The 17723-nt window shown below is 56.1% G+C and overlaps 1 protein-coding gene across 1 annotated transcript; it reads left to right on the forward strand.

The window, feature by feature from the left end:
* Window positions 1–8940: 8940 nt before the first annotated feature.
* Window positions 8941–17004, forward strand: SP7 (Sp7 transcription factor). Its single transcript, XM_019419520.2, has 2 exons — window positions 8941–9039; window positions 14084–17004. The coding sequence occupies exons 1-2, from the start codon at window positions 9019–9021 to the stop codon at window positions 15356–15358; spliced, it is 1296 nt and encodes a 431-aa protein (XP_019275065.1). The 5' UTR covers window positions 8941–9018; the 3' UTR covers window positions 15359–17004.
* Window positions 17005–17723: the final 719 nt, after the last annotated feature.

Here is a 17723-nt window from a genome sequence, read left to right on the forward strand (position 1 = left end):
AGTGGGACCCCTTCTTCGCTGGGAACTACTTTTGCTTAGAGAGTGCTTATGGGGAGCGGGGGATAAGGAAACGGGGAGCCCCGAGATTCAGACTCCTCTTTGCGGGGATATGGGGGTGAGAAGGAGACCGGCACCAGAGGCTGGCAGCCTAGGGTCGACGGCGCGTTAGTACCGTCGGAACCTCAGGCACTTAGGGTCCAGAGGAGGACGCCTGCGATCCAGGTCTCGAGACAGCCTGGGCTGGGGAGGCAGGACTCCCATGCTGGGTTCAGGCCGCAGAGAAAGCATTGGGCGGGGCCGCTGGGGGCGCTGGCTGGGGCGGAGGGGACAGGGGCACTCAGAGCGCCGCCGCCGCCGCCGCCGCCTACCCCCCTCCCCCCGGTTGGCGCTCCCTCTCGGGCTCTAATCGGCGCGGCGGCCGCAGCGGGCAGAGTCAGCGCCGCCAGTCTCCGGGACGCGACTCCCAGCAATTGTGGTTGGGACCGCAGATATGCAGCTGCCTCCTGCCCGGGCGCCCGGCCCGGCCGACCCCGCCCGCGCCCCGCCCCCCGACCGGCCCGCCCCTCTGCCTCCGGCCGCGCGGGGACACTGAGGCACGCCTGGCCGGTGACGGCCGGGTTTAGACTTGAGAGCCCTCTCCCCACGTCCCCAGACCTCACGATCCGTCCGTCTGGTGGGGGAGGGGGGGGACACCTATCCCCGAAGCAGCTGGAACTGGGGCTGAGACCCCCCGCCCCCAGTCCCGCCTTCGCTGGACCGCTCGCCGGGCCTCAAACCTCCACGCCCAAAAGGTCGAGCAGTGCTTTGAGATCCAAAGGGGGGCGCCCGATTGAGGGTGTGTAGAAAGGAGGTGGTAGTGGTGATGGCTGAGTCCCAAGGAATCGCATTAACCCGGGCCCTGGAAAAAGGAAGGATGGAGAAGGGTGGCCTAGGCTGACTGTGAATTTAGAGAGTTCCTTCGTAGGGGGAGGGGAGGGTCGGTGGGGAGAGGCAGGAATGGGTGTCAAACGGGAAAGGAAATAGTTAAGGAGGGATTAGGGCATTGTGTTGGGGACGGGGCGGGGGAGGGGAGTCCTCCTGCCAGACTGGAAGCCAGGTCCTCTGACACAGCATGGTGCCTTCCTTCTGTTGACCAGATCCAGTGGCTGTCAAGGGCCGTTCTCAGAACTGAATAGGTAAAATGCCTGCGTGTCCTGTGTGCGTATGCACACACACACACACACACACACACACACACACACGTCAAGGGAAGTCCCTCTTGACTGCTTCCCCCACCTCCCTTCTCACATCCGGTCAGGCACTAAGTCCTGCCTGCACCGCCTCCTCCACACCACCCTTCCCTTCACTTCTAGGCATCCCCTCTGCTGCTACAGGCCACATCTCACCTCTTACCTGGACTGCCACACTCTGGTCCCCGTGTCTCTTAATTTTGCCCTCCTTCAAACTCTGACAATACTCATAAGTGCCATTTATGCAAAAACTACTAAGTGCCAGACACTGTGGTAAGAGTTCCACATGTATTATTCCTAATCCTTATAACAACCCTGGGAGGTTGCTGTATTATGTTTCCCCATTCTGAAGTAGAAGAATCTAAGGCATCAAAGGTTATATCGCCTGGCCAAGCTTACACCATAGTAAATGGCTGACTTACCCAGAACTTCCTGGCTCTAAGCCCCTATTCCAATCTACTCTCTGCTGCTGCGGGGACTATCTTTCTAATATATGAATATTCCCGTATGTTGCCCTTAGGACCAGGTTCAGAGCCCTTGCACAGTTGGTTAGAACTTCTACATCAGCCTCTACTCTGTGCTCAGTCACACTCAACGTTGAGCATTTTGAAAGTGTTGGGGCGCCTGGGTGGCTCAGGCGGTTAACCTGCGACTTTAGATCAGGTCATGATCTCATGGTTTGTGGGTTCGGGTGGCATTGGGCTCTGTGCTGAGGGCTCAGAGCCTGGAGCCTGCTTCGGATGGTGTCTCCCTCTCTCTCTGCCCCTCCCCCACTTGCACTCTGTCTCTCTCTTTCAAAAATAAATAAACATTAAAAAAAAAAAAACAAAAACCTGTTGTTAATCTCTCACACCTCTGGACCTTTGCATACACTCTCCCCCTTGCCTGTAAATGCTCTTCCTCTCTTCACCTGGCTATTTATTCTTCATTTTCTTTACCTAGTCATTGCTTCTTTCAGGAAGCCTTCCTTGATTCCCCAAACACAGGATTATCTTCACTCTTGTCTTCAGTAACATCTAGTAATTTCTCTCTCCAGATACTTCCTACTCTTTATGTTAGTTGCTGGTTTGTGAGGCAAAGGGCTAGGACTGTTGTTCAGGTTGCACGCCTGAGTCTAGGTCGCTGTGCTAGGTGCTCATTGAGCATCTACTGCATGAAAGAATGTTCCCCCGGTCCAGTCTACATCTCAAAAACAAAAACTGTGCTTCCAAGAAGAAGTGGAGCAGGTCAGAGATAGTGAGGGAAATGTGTGTCTAGGGTTTTGAAGAACCGTTCCCTTGCGTTGTTCACTCCTAAGGATAGAAGATGGGATCAGGGCCCCATCGTTCCAAGTTATCTTGTTTAAAGACACTAATACAGGGGAGCCTGGGTGGCTCAGTCGGTTGAGCATCCAACTTCAGCTCAGGTCATGATCTCGTGGTTCATGAGTTAGAGCCCCGCATTGGGTTCTGTGCCGACAGCTCAGAGCCTGGAGCCTGCTTGGGATTCTGTGTCTCCCTCTCTCTCTGCCCCTCCCTGACTCACACTCCGTCTCTCAAAAATGAATAAATGTTAAAATTTTTTTTAAAAATAATAAAAACACTAATATATTTCATATATCAGACTCCAGGGCATATATTTTTACAAAGAGGCACTTCCTGGGCATGAATAGAGTCTTAATCCAGTGCTGACCCATGCGAGACACCCATGGCAGGTTCCCTTATTCCAGGATCAGGCCTCAGTCTTTTCCTCCATTTTCCTTTTGTCCCCTGCCATCCTTGCTCCTTCCCTTTTCATAGCACTTCTCTTTATTTAAAAAAATTTTTTTTGTTTTATTTATTTAATCTCTACACCCAACATGGGGCTTGAACTCATGACCCTGAGATCAAGAGTTGCATGCTCTTCCAACTGAGCCAGACAGGTGCCCCAGGACTTCTCTTTCTGATTCTGATCAGCCTCTCCTGGAATCACTATATTATCTCAGGACTCCAATGTCCACTAAAGAAGCCAAGGCTCAGAGCAGAGGGGAGCAAGGGCCAGCACCAGGAGTCCTGCCTTGCAGCCCTGATGCCGGAAGAAGGAATGGGGAGACCCAGCAGAGAGTGAGGGAGTTGGGCTATACATATAACATGTAAGTGTGGATACCTATGGGCTGGTGAGGGGAGCCCCATTTCCAAGCTCTCCTATACAGAGGTTTCTGGCTTCTTAAAAGCTTCCCTTTTGCCCTGTGTTCTCAGCTTTGCCTCCCAGAATTGGATCCTTTTACCAAGGGCCCTGAGCCTAGGCTCAGAATGCTCCATCAAAGCACAGGTAAGTGCTCACATCCAGAAGTCCTGAGTGGATTGTCCCTCAACCCAAGGAGCAAGTTTTCCTGGTCACCAGCTCCATTGCTTTTGGAGGACCCTACCAGATTAGCAGCTGTCCCTCAGGGCCTTTTATCTCTAGCCCCACCATCTCTGTTTTCCCCTGTTTCTCTCCATTCATCTTCCTGTTTTCCTGTCTCTAGGTGCCTTTTTCTTTCCCATCCCCTCTGTGTTCTCTGTCGCTGGTGTCTCTCCTGGAGACAAGGGCTGGGCCTGGGTGCATGGGGGTGGGGGGTAGCGGCCAGACCAGGGGCCCGGGACATGAGCGCAACTTTCCAAGCTTCTCTTCCAGGCCCCTGTGGTTGGGGAGCTCCACAGAGGGAGAGATGAGTCAGCGGGCCCGCAGAGCAGGGGGGGGGGGGGGTCTAGGTGGGGGTGGGGATGCCGGGGTTCCCCAGGGCCAGGGAGTTCGCTGGGGCATCTCCGTCTCTCATCTCTGGAGGATATGGGGAGTCAAGGAGCTCTGGTTCCCCAAAAGGTTCACTAGAGGTGGCTACACTAGTAGGAGCTGCAGACAGCAGTTAATAGGACTGGCAGCGCCCTCCTCATCACCCTTATTCTCAGATTCCTCCTGGAAGAGGGGTTCCTAAATCCTCCCAAGGAGACTTCAGGGACCTTTAGAGCTGTACAGCTGTGGTGATGGGCCTGTGTGTATGTGTATGACGCTTGCCATATATGTAAATGTGTGTACTGATGGGAGTGGGTGGGAGTCCCCAGTTGGGAAGGTGTTCTAGGTGACTGTGAGTCTGTCCCTATGTATGTACGCTGGTGTGCGCATTCTTGTGATTGGGGGTTAGGGTAGGTGTCTTGGTACAAACATCATCTATATAGAGCTAGATATATAGGTGTGTATCAGTGTGGGTGCCTATGGGGTAGTCAGTGGACCCTTGAACAACATGGGTTTGCACTGTGTGTGGGTCCATTTATACACCCATTTTTCTTACAGCCCAGTACAAAAGTATGTTTTCTCTTCCTTATGACTTTTTTTTAAAAATTTTTCTAATATTTATTTTTGACAGAAAGAGAGGCAGAGCATGAGTAGGGGAGGGGCAGAGAGAGAGGGAGACACAGAATCTGAAACAGGCTCCAGGCTCTGAGCGGTCAGCACAGAGCCCGACATGGGGCTCGAACTCATGGACTGCGAGATCATGACCTGAGCCGAAGTCGGACGCTCAACCGACTGAGCCACCCAGGCGCCCCTCCTTATGACTTTCTTAATAACATTTTCTTCACCTAGATTACTTTATTGTAAGAATACATACAAGTCTATAATACATATAACATACAAAATCTGTGTTGACTGACTTTATGTTATGGGTAAGTCTTCCGGTTCCACAGTAGGCTATCGGTAGTTAAGTTTGGGGGGAATCAAAAGTTATATGCTGGTTTTCGACTGTGAGGGGGTTGGCACCTCCAACCCTTGCATTGTTCAAGGGTCAGTATATGTTCATAACTCAGCATGTGTGTGAGCATGTATCTAAAAGTGTGTCACTCATTAGGTATGTATTAGGGTATGTGGATGTATTCCAGGGGCTCTTTTAGCTGTTCATGGGTGATTCTAGGGTAGCCAAACCTTCTATAACAACAACAGGAAAGGGTTAGGAGTCCCTTTGGCTTACGGCTGTCAGAGGGAGCCCGGTCTAGGAGGGTGAGCAGCGGGGAGTGGGTGTGGAAGGAGGCAGCTTCCTTAAGGAGTAGGGGGATAAGCAGTCTTCCACTCTGCCCAGTTTTCACTCTCTCTCCACCTCACCCCATCCCACCCCCCAGTCTTTCCAAAAGATCCCAAACCATTAGAGAGAACTGAGGCAGGTTCCGGATTCAACCCTTCTAACCTAGAAATCCCACCCTGATTCTTCCAGGGGAGGGAGGGAAGGGAGCGGTCCTGTGGTTCAGCCCAGTCCTGGGGTTGAGAGATCAGAAAGGCACCATCCCACCCCTTCCTTCAGGGGCGTCCATCTCAGAGCTCAGCATCTGGGTGGCCATGGGCGGAGGCTGAGGGGCCCCCAGGGTGGTGGGGGGGTGGTGGATAGAAACCAGATGCCTAGGGGGTTTATACTGGAAGGACCAGAGCCGCAGCCTCTACCCGCCCCTGCCACATGGCGCCTCTGCCTGGGCTGCCCCACCCCCTGGGAGGCTGGGCTGAGGGAGGCCTGCAAGGGTGGAGGCAGGTCCTTGGTCAGGGCTCCCAGTCGCTGCCCCTACCCCCTGGGGGCACTGGGAAGGGGGTTAGGGGTCTGGACCCAGGAATACCAGGGCCCCGGCTGGGCAGTAGGACTATCTTTTAAATGAGTATGGAAAAAGTCAGAACCCAGGGTCCCAAGGGAGGCAGCTGGGGCTTCAGGCAACCCCTCTACCTGGCTTTGGCACCGGCCTTTGGGAGGGGGCTCTGTGTCCAGGCGCTATCCTACTGGGGGTGATGCATCAGGGACCCTGACTGACATATTTCTGGGAAACTTGCTCCTTCCTTTTCCTTCCCTAGCACTCCAGTCCCTCCCCAGGTACAATTAGGGATAAAGCCCCCAAGGGAAGTGGAGAAGGTTGACCTCTGCCCCCATCTCCTCTCCCCAACCCTGCATCTCTATTCATCCTTCCTTGTTCAGTCCTTTCCTTTCTTCCCCAATGTAGGCTGAGACCCAACCTCTTCTCTCACCTGCCACGGCTCTTCTCGGTTCTGGAGTCTACACTTTTCTCCTCTGCCTCAGTTGCCTGCCTGATCTAACTAGTCTCAGGCTTTTCTACTGGCTGTGCAGTAATTTCTCCAAAGCTTCCCCTTCTTATTCCCAGCTTCTGAGTGGGGGGCCCCAGAAGTCCATCTGGCACCTCAGCCTCGGATGCCCCCACCAGGGGGAGACTGGGAGGTCAAGGGGACACCCCACCACGGGCACTTCCTCTTGGGCAGACGGGTGGGGTGGCCCATGTGTAATCATCGGACACAATTATGCGCTATTTATACTCCCTCCCCGCCCCCCACCTGCCTGGCCGCTTAACCCTCTGCCTCCTCCAGACCTGGCCATGCCTCCAGCTATTTTTTCTGTCCTGTCCTTCCAAGCCATTGTCTCTATCTTTGTTCCTCTGAGCCTGTTTCTTTTCCTTTTTCTTTTTTTCTGTTCTCTGTTTTTTTAAAGCCAAGCACCTGGCCTTCTGTTTCCCTCTTGTCTCTTTCTCTTTTATGTCCCACAGCGTCTCTTCTGATTCTCTTGGATTGTTTTATTTGTTTTGTGTATCTCTAGGTCTTTCTGCTCACTCGCTCTTCCTTCCTTCCTTCCTTCCTTCCTTCCTTCCTTCCTTCCTCTCTTTCTTTCTCTTTCTTTCTTGTTTTCTTGTTTCTTTCTCTTTTGTCTGCCAGACACTCTGTTTCCCTAAACCCTTTCTCCAAATGCTGAGCCCCCAGGGTTGCTTGGGGTAATTCACATCAAGGGGCTGGAATCCAAATGCCTGGTCCTGGTCCTGAATTTTGATTCTGCCTGCTAATTAAACTGCACTTAACCCTCCCTGAACCTCCAGTCTGCTTCTCCCTCTTCCCCACCTTTTCCTCAGTGGGAGCAAAAGAAGCTAGGCAGTGGGCACTCAGGGGAGAAAGTGAGAGAACTGGGTTGGGGAGTTGGGGGGGGGGGTGGTCCTTTTCACTGATGGACATGGAACCCGCTGTGGGAGAGATGCTACCGATTGGCTGCCCAGTCCCTTCTCTCTCATAAACTTACCTTAGGGCCCAGGTTTCAATTATTAAGACTTTTTGGGTTTCCCTCACCCAACCTAGTTGACCTTCCTTCTTTTCTTCCCTTTGTGATGAGAAGTCGTAGTTGGGAAGTCCTGCCGAAGCTCTAACTTCAAGTCTGCCTGCTGCAGAGGGAACCGATGCATGGCAGTGAGACAGAGAACTGGGAGCTCCCTCCCAGGAGAGCATGATCACTCAGAAGAACTATCCAGCAAAGCATAGAGATTTGACGTGTGGCCAAGAGGAGCTTAGGGATGGTAACTGGCAAGGAATGATGAAGGCTAGGGCTTATCTTTTTGGGAGTTAATCCAAAGGGGCAAGGTTCGAGTATGGATGAGTTGATCCAATGAACTTCTACCTCCGCCCTCACTCCTTCCCACCTGAAATTTTCTTAGAATCGGAAGATCCAGGTTCTGCCCCACAAAGTGAGGTAGGCCTAGGTGATACTTTCTTAGGAGTGAAACTGAGGCATTGGGAAGAAGATTGGGGAACCCCTGAGCCTGTGCCAAGCCCTCCTCCCACTCTTCACCCCTTCCTCCTGGCCTTGCTCTGGAACCTGCCTCAGTGACCCTAAAAGTTTGGGCAGCTGAAGCCTCCACCCAGAGCACGGCCCCCCTCCTGTCTCTCACAACACGCTCGCACACACACTGTTCTCCTGATCTAGAGGTGGGTGACGGGGGACGCAAGCATCTCTGTGGTCAGCTCGGGTGTATGTGTGGTGTGTGCACCTCCAGCCATGTCCCTGGGCTCATTTGAGTGTGAGTGTGCCTGTGTTCATTCATGACAGCGGCTGTGGCCGTGTGGGCAGTGCTGTGTGTGCGGACGTGTGCATGTATCATCCTGTGTTTGTCTGTGAGTGCGTATGTCAATGTGTTCCAGTCTCTCTGTGTGAGTGTCGTCCCCAATCCCCCATCCCCCCCCTGGATCTCTAATTAGTGGTTTGGGGTTTGTTCCTTTTCCCTCCTGTTCCTTCCCTCAGCGGCGCGGCGGCCTCAGCAGCAGTAGGAGCGGCGGCAGCAGAAGCGGCGGCAGCAGCAGCAGCCAGGACTCTGGAGTCAGAGTAGGATTGTAGGATCGCAGCCCGAGTGGGAGCAGGAGTGGAGCTGGCCTGGGAGAGGAGCGGAGCCCTCCTGGGGCCCTCAGGCCACCCCTTGCCTGCACTCCCACTGCCAGACCTCCAAGGAGGAGACACCCAGGACACCCAGCCCCAGAGCCCCCAGGTACATGACACTGGGCAGCCCTGGGAGGGGTTCCCGCGGAGGTCTATGGGATTGCTGGGGGCAGGGTGTGGGACACCTAGGCCCACCGTCCCTTCCACCCTTCCCCTTCAGCAACCCCCCCCCCCCCCCAGGACAGACACTTGACAACTTGCCCAGGGTCCTACCCTCCTCCTGCTTCCACCCCTTCCCTGGAGCCCTGTTTGTCCTCTCCCGCCCAGATCCCTTCTTTGGGGAGCTCAGCAAATGGAGCAGGAAATTTGGACCCTCTGCCTCCCTCTCTCGCCCTGCTCATTGGATCTGGAGCCTTCTCCGCTGGGAAAGCTGTAATTAGAGGGTGGATCCCTACAGACAGAGAGCAGCCCCCCCCACCCCCCACCCCCCAGTCCCTTCTAACTTTAGATCTCTTCTCTCCCATTCTCCCATTCTCCCTCCCTCTCCCTCTCCCTCTCTCTCCGGCTCGGCTGGCTCTCTCCATCTGCCTAGCTCCTTGGGACCCGTTCCCCAGCCTCAGGATGGCGTCCTCCCTGCTTGAGGTAACTGCCCCCTCCTCCCCCCAGGACACCAGCAACGGTCCTAATGGTCCTAATCCCTCCCCGCCCCCTGCCTCCCAACTCACACAGACAGTGGCTGTGGTGCTTGTCACTTCCAGGGACCCTCTGATGAGGAGAGAGGACAGGGCTCAGAGGGGGGAGCAGAGGGCAGGAGGAAGGGCTGGAGAGAGAGGGGCCAGGGGTCAGAGAGCTGTCAAAGGAAGATGAGAGGGGCCAGGTCAGAAGAAGGCATGGACCTCTGAGGTCCACAGCACACGCCAACCCCGAGGAGTGGACAGGGATGGAGAAAGGAGGAAGAGGAGGGGTAGGAGATGAGTCAGCCCTCACAGACAGGGGGAGAGAGTGAGAGGGCTGGTGCGGTGGGCACCAGGCACTACACTTGGTATTAGTGCCTTGGGGGTCCCATATCCAGGAGCTCCTGGCCTGAGCCTGGGCCGCAGCTTGTCTGGTTTGTAGGTGGGCAGGGGCTGGGCCTCGGGGCCCGGGTGTGTAGGGGAAGAGGTGAGTTATGAGAGAAGGGAGAAGGGCAGCCCTGTGCATGTGGGGGGGCTGACCAGAGGAACTGGGCCTGGGCCTGAGAGGGAAGCAAGGAGGAGGGCCAGGGTCTGAGGCCGCCTGCCCGGCTCACAAATATTTAGCTTTCAGCCAAAGACAAACTCAGCTCTATTTTGGGAGTGGGAGGCTCCAGGGCGGACTGGGCCACTTCCCCTACAGGCTGGGACCCCGGCATCCCTTGCCTTCGGCACTGGGGTTGGAGGGCGCTAGGGTACCATGGAGGTCAGGTTTGGGGGTCTTGAGAAATCACGGACTCTACCAGCGGGGGGCAGGGGGAGACTCCAGGTGCATAGTTGGAAAGGAAGGACTCATAGCCACTCAAAGCCACTGAGAATGTCCTGAGTTCTCCTGGCTTCTGGGTCTCTGACTCTGTTCCTCTGTCATCATCTCTGTCCTGTTTTCTGGGTCCCTCCACAGGAGTTTGGGGCCGACAGCCCACCCTTCAGGTCAGCCACCTTCAATAGCCTTGAACTTTCCATATTCTCAGGCCCCTCAGAAGCCCCCATTTCTGCTCTCAGTGCCCTAGCTCAGGTCCCAGGGGTGATGGGCTGACCAGGAAGCGGATTCATTCAGCCTCCAGGAGAGATGTGTGTGAGACCCGAGCGAAAATCTTTTTTAACACCTGTGTTCACTGGCCTGGGCGGAAGTGCTAGGATGGAAACCAGCGTGCCTGCATATGCATGGCTGGCTCTGTGCGAGCACAGGTGTGTGTGTATGTGTATCAGCTGGGCCATCTGAGCATCTGGTCGTCCAAGTGAAGAATTGTGTGTGTGTGTGTGTAAGACCGGGAATGGTGAGTTTGTGACTGAGTTTGAGGGAATGGCATGCAAGCCAGTGGTGTGGACACGATGTCTCTCGTCATGGCTCCGTATCCAGTTGGGGTCCCCAGGTGTCGTGCTCTACTTCCTGCTGCAACGAGGGCAGATCGCTGACCCTGCCATTTTCCCGCTGGACTCTATATTGAGCCGTCATTGAAACACTGCGGTTGGTCTTGAGGAAGTTCCGGGACCAAGGTGTGTGGGGATCCTGGGTCCATCCAGGGCAGGGGCAGTGTCAGTGGGCGTGGGCACCATGCCAGGTTGCCAGCGTGGCACTGGTGCCTGGGGGGAGGGGCTGGCCCAGAGGCCTGTTGGAAAGACACAGGATCGGGGTAGCACTTCTGGGCTTTTCATGTCCCTCACTCCTCGTGAGCTGGAGATGCCCCCAACACAAAGGCACTCCAGTCCTTCTGTCTGTTTCTCCTACTCTTGGGGCACGGGGGCCCTCAATTGTCCCCTTCCCCCACCCAGGAAGCCCTCTGCCTGGTATAGGTGGGCTCTCTGGTGGTGGGAAGAACTTGGAGGTTCAGAGAGGGAAACGGCTGCTGTCTGATGAGAGGATCACCTGGGCTGAATGAACTGCAGGGGAAGAGGCCAGAGGGAGGAATGGGGGTGCGGGCTAGGTGGGCAGGGAGAATTGCAAGTGGGGAGAACCAGACAACATGGCGGTGGCTGAAATGGAGAACTGGAACCCAGGACCGTGTGTGCCCAGAGTGGATGGCCAGCTGGTCCTCAGATGTAGCGTGAGCTTCAGCAGTAGGTCAGCCCGGCACTGTGAGCTCCCCGGAAAAAGGGAGCCCCCTTCCCTGGCTGCATGTAGGAGTGAGAGAGCTGGGACAGCTCCTTGTTCTTTCTCTGGAGACTCCTTTTCAGTACTTGAAGCCTGCTTTTATTGTTTTAGCGGAAGGTGGGGGGGCAGAGGTCGGAAGAAAAACAACCGGAAGGTGGGACCCCTGGGCGCCCAGGAAGGTGATACATTTGATCAGGTATGGGGGTGCATATGTAGGACCTCCTCAGGAGCACGCAAGTGGCCGCAGAAGGGAAACTGAGGCTCTGATGAACCTAGCCAGGTGCCCGGCTCTTGGCCTCCAGAACCTTCCGAGTGGGTCTGGTGCCTTGCTCCCCCTTCTCTGCCCTCAGGGGCCCTGGGGGCCACCACTCCAGGGCTGGGGTCTCCTGTTGGCCTGGGGCTGCTAGCCTTCTTTCACCCCTCCTTCCTTCTCCCCAGCTGGGTGGGGTCCCTGGGCTTGGCTGAGGCCCCTGTGGCCACAGTGTGAGGGCCGGGCGGGGGGGACGGCGTCGGCGTTTTTAAAAATAAACCGACCGCAGGGAAACCAACGGAGCCGGGCTGGGCCGAGGGGGAGAAGCGGTCAGGGGGAGAAGGAGGGAGGAGTGGCCTGGTCTGGGGGTTTTCTGGGGCCCAGCATCATGGTGGTTTTCTCTTAGGTAGGAGATCTGTCCTCCTCCTCCTCCTCCTCCTCCTCCCCCTTCCACTTTATTTTTTCTTCCTCCTTTCTTTCCCTCTGTTTTCCTCCGCCTTCCTGCCTTCTGAGCCCAGTCTCTCTCCATCACCTCTTTGTTTATTCTCCTTTCCTCTCTCTCCCTGCCCTTTGTCTTTTCACCTTCCTGCTCTTTTGGGTTTCTGCCCATTTCTGCCCCTTGATGCCAGTTTTCCCCTCTGCCTCCCCTTCCTCCACCCCCGGTGGCTTTTATGTCTGTGCCTCACCCTGTGCAGGGTCCTTTGCTCCTCTCGGCTCTGGGTCTCTGCCTCTCCCCTTGGCACTGCATGTTTTTCCCTCTTCGTTCTGCTAGGATTTGACTCCTGCCGGCTTCCCTGCCTCAGCCTACCCTCTGCTTGGAAGACTCCAGGGAAACTTTGGCTGGGGAGGATCCAGGGCTTTTCCTGTAGCCAGATTTGAGGAAGGTTTTGGTGGCTCAAATTTGGGAGGAGTCCGTGGGGTCAACAGGACTTCAGAGAGAGGTAACTGGGCAGGGCGGGGGCCTCAGGTTTGCACTTGGGGAGCAGCACAGGGGTGATGACTGCACACACCCCTCACTGCAACCTTAAAACCCCAGACCTACCTGTAGGATTGGTGTCACACACACAAACCGCATGCTCGGAGGGACCGGGCAGGTCTTACTTAGATGCTTGGGTTCTTTTTTAGCTTTCCTGGGAAAGCACCAGGTACATCAGCTTTTGAGGACCCCAATCGGGGAACTGTACAGGGCCAGCTTTTGAGGGCATCTTTTTGGGTGGGGTTCTCAGTATGGATGTCTGTACCAGTCAGAGATTCTGGAGGGGATCTTCTCCTCCTGGGGTGTCCTGAGGTTGACCCAGGGAGGGGTACCATGAGCTCCCGAGGGATGGGAATCTCAGGGTGGTTTGGCCAGGTAGCAGTAGCATGATGGGTATTAAGGGCATCTTGTGCTGGGAAAAGAGCCCCGTGCCTCACATCTATATATCTTCCTTCACTCACGGGGCTGGAAGGGTGTTGAGAGATCAGCTACATGAGGGCTACATGTTAGGGGACACTGGACATGCAGGGGCATGGCCATGAGCCAATATCTTAGCCATCCCAATTCCCAGCCCCAGAGGAGTGTGAGGACTTCGGGCTCCTCCAGCTTTCCCAAAGGGGTACCAGCTGGCTCCACAAAGCAGGAGGGTGCCCACTGCCCGCTTGAAAGACATTCTTGCCTCAGCCACAGTCCTGGCTTGGCGGCAGCCCTGTTCCCTCTCAATGTCCCAGTGTCTCCGCGTCGCTTCCTCTTGCTCCCCAGCTCCAGAGTCCCTGCCAAGAGATTCCTTATTCCTTACATGAGGCTGTGGCCTCAGGGAGACCGGGGCACTCGCTGCCTTCGTCAAGAGCTGAAGCAGAGGGGCGCCTGGGTGGCTCAGTCGGTTGAGCAGTTGACTTCGGCTCAGGTCATGATCTTGCACTCCGTGGGTTCGAGCCCCGCGTCGGGCTCTGTGCTGACAGCTCAGAGCCTGGAGCCTGTTTCAGATTCTGTGTCTCCCTGTCTCTCTGACCCTCCCCCGTTCATGCTCTGTCTCTCTCTGTCTCAAAAATAAATAAACATTAAAAAAACTTAAAAAAAAAAAAAAAAAAAAGAGCTGAAGCAGAGACAGGAAGTGGAATATGGGGGTAAAGCTGAGAAAACCTGGAGTGGGGGGGGGTGACTGCAGTCCCCTAATACTTCTCTTTCTCCCCATGTGTCTCTTTGAGACTTATCTTTCCTCTCCAAGTCTCGGACCATGACCTCTACTCTGAACCCACTTCCAGGGGCAGGACCCCTAATTCTCACCTCACCCAGGTGCGGCGTCCATCCCAGGCTCTTCTCGTTGCTATTTAAGAAGTGTCTCCTGTTCCTCTGAGTCCCTGGCACCCCCCAGGAACTCCACAGTGAGCTCGGCCTCCTGCCTCCTGGGTCGGGCTGTTAGGCTGCAGTCTGGACCTCTCTCCTTCTGTGAAACCATCTGAGCTCTGCCCTGGGGCCCAGGGCTCTTGGCTGGCCCCTCCACCTCCCATCCTCTTCAACTCTTCCTGGAACCCCCTTGGTTCTGCTCTCCAGGCCTCCGGGCCTCACCCCAGGGTTTTGCTCTTCCTTCTACACTTTCTCGTCTCTCCCTAAGCAGCGCTCCCCTCTGTCCACAGGAGGAAGCTCACTATGGCTCCAGTCCCCTGGCCATGCTGACAGCGGCGTGCAGCAAATTTGGTGGCACCAGCCCTCTGCGGGACTCAACGACACTGGGCAAAGCAGGCGCAAAGAAGCCATACTCTGTGGGCAGTGACCTTTCAGCCCCCAAAACCATGGGGGATGCCTACCCAGCCCCCTTTTCAAGCACCAATGGGCTCCTCTCACCTGCAGGCAGTCCTCCGGCACCCACCTCGGGCTATGCCAATGACTACCCTCCCTTTTCCCACTCATTCCCTGGGCCCACGGGCACCCAGGACCCTGGGCTGCTAGTTCCCAAGGGCCACAGCTCTTCTGACTGCCTGCCCAGTGTCTACACCTCTCTGGACATGGCACACCCCTACGGCTCCTGGTACAAGGCAGGCATCCACGCAGGCATCTCACCGGGCCCAGGCAATGCTCCTACTCCTTGGTGGGACATGCATCCTGGGGGCAATTGGCTAGGTGGTGGGCAGGGTCAGGGTGATGGGCTGCAAGGGACACTGCCCACAGGCCCTGCTCAGCCTCCACTGAACCCCCAGCTGCCCACCTACCCATCCGACTTTGCCCCCCTTAATCCAGCTCCCTACCCAGCTCCCCACCTCCTGCAACCAGGGCCCCAGCACGTCTTGCCCCAAGATGTCTATAAACCCAAAGCAGTGAGCAACAGCGGGCAGCTGGAGGGGAGCAGTGGGGCCAAACCCCCTCGGGGCGCAGGCACAGGGGGCAGTGGCGGATACGGAGGCAGTGGAACGGGGCGCTCCTCCTGCGACTGCCCCAACTGCCAGGAGCTAGAGCGCCTGGGGGCAGCGGCAGCTGGGCTGCGGAAGAAGCCCATCCACAGCTGCCACATCCCCGGTTGTGGCAAGGTGTACGGCAAGGCCTCACACCTGAAGGCCCACTTGCGCTGGCACACGGGCGAGAGGCCCTTCGTCTGCAACTGGCTCTTCTGCGGCAAGAGGTTCACCCGTTCGGACGAGCTGGAGCGCCACGTGCGCACCCACACCCGGGAGAAGAAGTTCACCTGCCTGCTCTGCTCCAAGCGCTTTACCCGAAGCGACCACCTGAGCAAGCACCAGCGTACCCACGGCGAGCCCGGCCCAGGGCCCCCTCCCAGCGGCCCCAAGGAACTGGGGGAGGGCCGCAGTGCGGGGGAAGAGGAGGCCAGTCAGACGCCCCGACCTTCGGCTTCGCCGGCCCCCCCAGAGAAAGCCCCTGAAGGCAGCCCAGAGCAGAGCAACCTGCTGGAGATCTGAGCTGGGTGGAGGGTCTCCAGCCCCAGGGCTGCCTCGCCAGCCTCTTCTGGCTTCGTGGACCACTGCTTGTCCCTCACCCCCTTTTGCCCCTTGCATGCTGCCCTTGGGGCTCTTGCCGGCTCCCCCCTGGCCATTCTGGGCCTGGGGGTCTCCCAGCATGCCTCCTCAGCTCACCCCTCCCTATGCCTCGAGCCTGTAGTGCAAACTCTCATCTCAGGCCCTCACCTCGTGCCTGATTTCTGCACTCTGGCTTCCTAAGTTCTTCCCTCGCTTCTGCTCACGGCTTCCCTCTCCTCTGCTCTCACAGCATCATCTCATTTTCCTTCCATCTGGGCTCTCAACGCTTTATTTCTCCATCTCACTAACTCCTTAACAAAATCCTTTGTCAAGATCAGCTTCCCAGGCTGATTTCCCACTATCACTTAGCTTCCAGGCTCCAGTCTTCCCAATTTCTTATTCCACTAGCTTTCCATGCTCCAGAGCGTTCTTTTTTGTTTGTTTGTTTTTTGTTTTTGTTTTTGTTTTTTTTTACAAACACATGATGATGATGATGATGATGATAATTTATTGTCCCCCGGGTGGCCTCTTCATTAGGGACCAGAGTTAGGGGGATTGGGGTTAGTGACCTGGCAGGGAGCAGGGTGCCAAAAGTGGGGCAGACCAGTGGGGATCTGATCCCAGAGATGGGGTGACCCCAGGGTCAGGGAGGCTGCCCCAAGGCCTGTATATTTAACCCCTATGTTCCAAGAGAAATGAATACTAATAATAATAATTCTATTTATCTAAGTTATGATGACAGGTCAGGTAGAGTGAGCTGGGGAGGGAAGGAGGTCCATTTCTGCTATGGAAATTTTAGCTAAATGTATCTCTGTTTAGAAAAAGTGTTAGTGGAGATCTTGTTAATAGAATTTCTATCATCAGGGTCTCAGTTAATGGGGTTTCTCTTTTAATGGAATCTCTGCTAATAGGGTTGGTTAGCTAGATCTCTGTTAAAGAGTTGATGGGGGGGGGTGTCTCTCAATTAGGGATCCCTAGTATTCCCAGCCCCAGCCAGAAGCTGTGAAACCTCAAGCCCTATGGAGGGGAGGACTGGAATGTACCCCAGCTTCCTTGACCCCAGAGCAGGTTCTTCCACTGCCCCTCCCCTGACACCATGACCCCGGCAGGCTAATCCCTTGTTGCTATGGTTATGGAGAGCTTGCAGCTGCCATCCCGGACACGCTTTTTTGTGGAAGCCCACCTAACAGGAGGAGCACAATGGTTTGGATGTGCCTCTCCTAAAGAATAGGTGGGGAAGGCTTTCTCTGGGATCAGATTCAAGTAAATCGAGTATTTATTGAGTGCCTATTCTGTACAAGGCACTACTAGGCCGGTGCCTAAAAGCCATGAGAAAGAATTTATAGAGCTAGGAGGACAGAGGTCCCCAAGCTGATTTGGGGTTGCGTCCACAGGGCCCTCAACCTGGGACTTCCAATGCTCCCAACTCCACCTCTGGTGACTTTTAAAGCCGCTTCGTGCCTTTGAATGCCTTTCCTGTGACTTTGGATCCTCCTTTTCTGTCTCCTGCTTCCTCAAGGCCCCAAGTTAAAGGGTTAAAGCCTCTGGAGCTTGGGGAGAGGGTAATATTGGGGAAGGGAAAGGATCATGCCCTCATGGAGTCTTTTTTTTTTTTAATTATTATTATTATTTAATAAAAAATTCGATTTTAACTTTTGTCCTGGTGAGAAAAGAAAAAGAGGAAGGAAGAAGAGTGAACCACAGGATTTTTCCTTGGCAAACTGGGCACTCCCCACGGGCATCCTATCGTGCCCGTTGGCACACTGTGCCCGCGGCAGCCAGGCCCTCGGGCGGAGGTCAGTATTCGAGCGCCCAGAGCTCTCCGTGTCGAGTCGGGAAGGCGGGGAGGTTTCCTCCCCGGCTCTTTCCTGCTTCTACCTCCGGACTCCGGCCAGGGCAGGGAGCCGGCCGGCGCGTCGGCCCCGCGATCCCCGCGCTGACTACTGCGCCGCCCCGAACCGGTCCCGGCGGGCGGCCCCGGCCTGGCACGTAACCGCCCCCTGCCCCGGGCCTGCAATCAGCCGTGCCCGCCGCCGAGTTAGCGGACGAACAAAAGCCACTCTGTGGCGGCCAGCCCGGAGCCACAATAGGGCTTTGTGCGGCCCCCGCCCCCGGGCTCCCCCGCTGGGCTGAGGGGGCGCACGGGCGGCGCCCCCGGCGACCGTCACCCCCCCCCCCCACTCCCGCCGTCTCGGGAGGCGCTGCGGGCGGGCTCGGACCGCCAGCCCCCTCCTCAGCCGGCCGCCGCGGCCGCCCCGTCCAGGTGCGAACCCTCCTGCCCTCAGGCGGGGCGCGCCGCTTCAAAGGG

The sequence above is a fragment of the Panthera pardus genome, unplaced genomic scaffold (genome assembly GCF_024362965.1).
Source record: "Panthera pardus isolate Hobbes unplaced genomic scaffold, ASM2436296v1 HiC_scaffold_6, whole genome shotgun sequence".
NCBI classification, from domain to species: Eukaryota; Metazoa; Chordata; class Mammalia; order Carnivora; family Felidae; genus Panthera; species Panthera pardus.

Coding starts and splice junctions, on each gene's coding strand:
- SP7 (XM_019419520.2), top strand. CDS start 9,019: ATGGCGTCCTCCCTGCTTGAG. Junction 9,040..14,083: donor TGGCGTCCTCCCTGCTTGAG/GTAACTGCCCCC, acceptor CTCTGTCCACAG/GAGGAAGCTCACTATGGCTC.